Source organism: Triticum dicoccoides, chromosome 7B, assembly GCF_002162155.2.
Source record: "Triticum dicoccoides isolate Atlit2015 ecotype Zavitan chromosome 7B, WEW_v2.0, whole genome shotgun sequence".
Taxonomy (NCBI): Eukaryota; Viridiplantae; Streptophyta; class Magnoliopsida; order Poales; family Poaceae; genus Triticum; species Triticum dicoccoides.
In genome coordinates, this window is record NC_041393.1 from 708,098,264 (window position 1) to 708,103,924 (window position 5,661).

Genomic DNA, 5,661 nt, shown 5'->3' on the forward strand with positions numbered 1-5,661 from the left:
ATTTCCCTCGAAGGTTGCTCACAATTGGATAATTTATTTGTGCGTGGGTTGCCGAACCTTGTGGAGCTTGACCTATCTGGAACTGCAATCGAGACACTTGATTTCAAAACTACGGTGTTAGAAGTCCCAATGCTGAAGCGACTATTTCTGCTAGGATGTGAGCGCCTTCGGGCAATAATTTGGAGCACTAAAGATATCTTCCACTTGAATTTGTTATGCATAGACACACGAGCTGGAACTGGCTGTCCCCGACCATGCATTGACCAGAATAAATCCTTTCGGTTGGAGGTGCATGCCATTGTTGTGGATGCGAGGCTTAGTCAGTGGTTGTGGCATCCATTATGTGACTATGTAACAGTAACTAAGGATGTTTATCTTAATATCCATGTTACCTCAGCTATGTGTAGTGGGCCAACTCAATCTGAAGTGACCAGCAAGGAGAAGAAGGTTACCATTTATGGAGGACAAGTCAGCCTGCCACAGCTTGTGCAAGCAGACCGGTATAGTGATGTCCAAAACATGGTTGGTGAAGCCCCGATGCAGGCCTTCCCTAAGCCTCCCTCCAACAACTTGGATCGGCATATCGAGATTACTGGAGGGAGCCACACCTTTGACAGTGGTCTGGGAGATGTGATGAAAATGTTTGCTGAATCCCTCCATGTCCATGATATCTCAACTAGTGCTAGTTTGCCTATGGGAGGCTCGAGTTTGCTCAGACAGTGCTGCATAGAGAGGTGCCCCAAGTTGGGTGAAGTCTTCCCCTCGCCTTCACTTACATTTCAGCAGCTAGAGACCTTCTGGGCATCAGATCTCCTAATGGCCCGTTGGATATGCAGTAAAGCTTTTCGCTACAACAATTATGGTACGTTCAGTAATCTGCAACACCTGCAGCTGCGCTCTTGCCCAAGGCTCCAGTTCGTGCTCCCTGTGTGGTTCGACTCCTTCCCAAGTTTGGAGACCCTCCACATCATACGCTGCGGAGACCTCAGGCACGTCTTCGTGCTGGACAAGGGATGGCACCAACAAATATACAACCAAGGTGTAGCATTCCCAAAACTGGCCACAATCCACCTGCACGACCTGCCAATGCTGCAGCAGATATGTGAATTCAAGATGGTGGCACCGGAGCTCAAGACCATCAGGATCAGAGGATGCTGGAGTCTGCACCGGTTGCCGGTGGTGGGTGCCCGTAGCGGAGACATGAAGAAGCCAACCATCAAGATCGAGAAAGATGTCTGGGACGTACTGGAGTGGGACCAAGATGTGGCCCCTGGCCACTTCGAGGCACCGCAGCACTCACGCTACTACAAGGAGAAACTGCCCAGGGTCTCTGTCCTCAGGTACTCTCTCTTACATTTACATGTAACAAGTCCATTTTTGTTAGAGCTAAAATTTTGAGACTATACTCGAAGTTAGCTTTAATTTTTGTTAATCACCCATAATTTGCTTCGCCCTGTTGTCACTCACGATTGCCTAGGTGATCTTTGCGCTGCACTTGGCTGATGTGGTCGAGTCTTCCATCAACCATCAGTGCATGGGAGATCAGATGGACGCTCGCTCCTCCAGGTCCTACTGCTGCTTCCAGGGTTGCTTAATCATGGATGGAAATTTGAGGTGGTGTCGGTCATCAGTCGATCCCCTATCACTACTACTGTGTATCGTGTCAAATGTGAACTTATGGTGGCTCTCGCTTTTGTGGCTTTTAAATAAGAAGCGGCATGGTTCTTGGCTGCTCGCATACCTACGATGTGTGTGGAAGTGTGGCTTGTGTGCCTGTGTGGTGTTTTTTTTTGAAGGATTTTGACTGTTTTGGTGTGCATCTATCTGAACACAAAAGCAGTTGGTTTGTGTGTTGGCTTGCATCCAACATGCTGTTGTTTATTTGTCTGTTATGCTTTTGAAATAAATAAACAGCTTATATAATACCAAGAGAATGGATTTCAGTTTGTGTACTGCACTGATGAACTACTATCAATCAGTTAAAAATTTGTTAGTGCTAAAATTTTGAGACCATACTCGTCTTTAGTGTCAATTGTTGTTTGGAGTACTGTGGAATCTTATGATATTTAAACATATGTTGTTGCCTTGTCGGTTCTCCAATATGATTTCTGAAGAATTTCACTGTTTTTGAACTGATTGTACCTTTTTCAAAAATGAGAAAACGCAAAAGTTACTTTTGCGTTTTATGCATGGAAAAGAGAGAGTTTGTTACAGCCTCCAAAGAGGCCTGATTACAGGGAAGAAGCAAAACTCAGTGGAGGTCCTAGGTCTGCGAGGAGGATGGCACGCAGGCCACGAGCGCCAGCCCTTGCCCAGAGTAGAGCTTCGTCTTTGATCTGCATGACCAAGGAGTTGATCGATTGGGGTTGTGCCGTCGAACATGCCTTTGTTGCGATGTTTGCAGCTCATCCAAGGGATCAGCAGCGTTGCGGTTGTAGGGCCCTTTTGCATAGACTTCGGGGTGCTCTGCCGCGCCGAGCGCCACAATTCTGTCAGAGATTCCTCGCCGGCGGGCGCGTTGCATTTCAGGCGCCCAGGACAGGATCTCGTGCCACACCTGCCTGGAGAAGGGGCATTTCCGATATTTCAACAGATCCAAGAAACTCCTTCATGGACAAAGCAAAGTTGGAAATACTTGACCTGGGAACAGTGAGATGAAAATTCTACCAAACAGCCTATCTAAGGCAAGTAGCCTTCAAGTGCTTATTCTAGATGGTTGCAACAAGCTTCAAAATATATTTCTGCCTGATGGGCTACCTCAGTTGTTGAAGTCCTTTAGCTTTGATGGGTATGGGCCAGCTTCCCATCCGGTGCCAAATCTCACGCTACCTCTGAAACAAGAATGTCCTTCAAGTCTGTTAGAATTGTGTCGAATATTATTGTACAAGGTAGATTATAGTTGGACTTGGTTTTGGACTGTGTGTAGATAGGGTAGGAGTTGTGTCCTAATAGGACACTTGTATCCTGGGCCTCTCATATATAGCGGGGCTAGACACAAGATGTAACCTATGCCAACATAATAGCACCGGAACGCAGGGGAAGCCGGCGGCATGTGCCGGTGTCCAGGGCGAAAGGGTGCGGTATTGTGACGGTGTCATGGGGAGGAGCGCCCATAGTCAGGCCCCGAGGATGTAGCCATATCGGTGAACCTTGTTAACAAATCTCGGTGTCATGCTTGTGTGATTGCTTGGTCCTCGATACATCGACGGAGCACCTCGGATTTATTCTAACAAGTGATGTCATGAGCAAGGTTTGATATTTGAGATTGCAGAATTGTTGATCTAGAGGAGAGCGAGAAAGACCGGCTGCAGATGAGCACGTCAAGCGTGCGGGACGTTGGGCAGCGATCGGAGATTGTCGGGTGAGAAGCGTCGGAGGCAGCAGAGCAGTTGTTAGCAGCGAGATTGGATCAAGCAAAGGCGGCGGTGATACGCATCCACTGAAGCGGCGGCAGATCGATCCGATCCGAAGCAGTGCAAGCGGCGGCATCGTACGCGGGAGCTAGGGCAGGCAGAGGCGCTGGTGCAGCCAGGCAAGCGGGGCGGAAGGGCAGCGGGCTACAGCGGTCCGTATGGGGTGCCCGCCTAGGCAGGGCTGCAGCACAATAAGGCGTGCGTGGCCAGCAGACTAGCCGCACGGTGATCCAAGACGCAGGAGACAAAGCTATGCGAGATTTGTTTATGAAAAAAAGGTGTTGCCAGGGTCACACGTGTGCACGAGAGTAGCTTGGCTGGATCAAAAGTTTGATCGTATTTCTACTGAGGTGCACAGAGGAGCTAGCATCAAACATTGACATGAAAAGTATAGTGTGAATGGATTCGTCCGATGTTTGCATAGAAGTTTTTCTGTGTCGGTTTGCTGAGAAGGCTTGGAGTGTGTGGATAGGCAGCAGAAGCGCGCCGACAAGCGCGGGCGACACACGTATAAGGTTCAAAGCAGCCTGGAGCATGTTGCGAAGGGATCATGCATACACAAGGCGTCAAAGCAATGCACGGAGATGTGCGGGGCAGACACGATGCACGGTGAAGCATGGTTGCAGTCGGATAAGTTCGGCTGTGTCGGACTGGACAGTCTGATGGACCGACATGGATGTTGGTCAAAGTAGAAGACGGCGGTGATTTCGGCGACGACGACATAGGAGTGTGATGCTGATGGTGACCGACTTCTGGGGCGTGAAAACACGTGGTGCAGGCCTGAGGGCTTGTGCAGCTTTGACAGACTATGGCGCAGGGTTGATTCAAGACGGTGCACACGAGGGAGCTTGAAGTCGACGGGGCGCGGGGTAGCGTGGCCAGCTACATGGAGTCATGTTGAAGGTGGAGCTGGAGTCCGATGGAGGACTACACTCTGAGCTGATGGAGGGGCTACGGCGTAAATGCATGGAGAGTCGAAGCCTATTTCAGCGGGATAGCGAGAGACACGTGGATTGGACTGGATACCAGTGGTTCGATGGAGACGTGATACTCGGCATCGGTCGGTGATGATCGGTGGTTCTCTACAGTGGGGGTTGAGGCAGTGAGGGCTAGCTACCCGGGAGACTCGACCAGGACAGCAGAGGTTCGACGCGGTGATAGCGGCGAGGCGTGCGGTAAGCACGGGACACAGCGACAGGCCAAGGCACTGGTGGTCAAACATGTGATTAGACAAATTGTGCAGGGGGTACTGAAGCAGTGTTGACGAGTACCGGATTCAAGTTGGTGACTGGGTCTATCGGCGCTAGTTGATGGACATGAGTTGACCATGGAGAATCTGAGAAAGTGGCGGAAAGTTTGGATTTGTCAAAACAGATAGAGTACATGACCGTATATTCTGTTGTGTTCAGTGCACATGGCAAAGTGCGGATGAAAAATACAGAAGGAGGCAGAGTGCTATAGTTGTGGGACATTTCAGAGACTATCCGGAAAAAGGGTGAGACAACTGTGAATTTGACTCAGGGTGACACAGGGCGACTGTGAAATTCCTTCAAGTTTCAGACAGACGGTCATGAAAGAGCGGTGATGTTGAGTTCATGTAACTCTTATATGTGGCGTCCAATATGTGAGTTGTTCATTTTCATGCAGACAGTGGTCGGTGTGTGATGGCGTTGAACGGATTCTCCGGAAGTTGAAAGCACAAGGTAGAGTAACGAGAAACTTAATTTTGCTCGAGTGTTGACTGTGAAGAAGATGAGAAGGGACTACAGTTGCAGGTGGAGTCACATGGAGTCTGGGAGTAGCAGCGGTTCTCATGGCTAATCTCAAGTCCAATGTACATGACGCATGGATGAATCCAAAGTGGTGAAGAATATTCGCCAAGGTGGAGTTTGTTAGAATTGTGTCGAATATTATTGTACAAGGTAGGTTACAGTTGGACTTGGTTTGGACTGTGTGTAGATAGGGTAGGAGTTGTGTCCTAATAGGACACTTGTATCCTGGGCCTCTCATATATAGCGGGGCTAGACACATGATGTAACCTATGCCAACATAATAGCACCGGAACGCAGGGGAAGCCGGAGGCATGTGCCGGTGTCCAGGGCGACCAGGTGCGGTATTGTGACGGTGTCATGGGGAGGAGCGCCCATAGTCAGGCCCCGAGGATGTAGCCATATCGGTGAACCTTGTTAACAAATCTCGGTGTCGTGCTTGTGTGATTGCTTGGTCTTCGGTAGATCGACGGAGCACC

General features: G+C 49.6%; 1 protein-coding gene across 1 annotated transcript; it reads left to right on the forward strand.

Annotated features, from left to right (window-relative positions):
- The first annotated feature begins 399 nt into the window (after window positions 1-399).
- Window positions 400-1,823, forward strand: LOC119339474. Its single transcript, XM_037611520.1, has 2 exons — window positions 400-1,340; window positions 1,478-1,823. Exons 1-2 carry the CDS (start codon window positions 400-402, stop codon window positions 1,479-1,481), a joined length of 945 nt encoding a protein of 314 aa, XP_037467417.1. The 3' UTR covers window positions 1,482-1,823.
- Window positions 1,824-5,661: the final 3,838 nt, after the last annotated feature.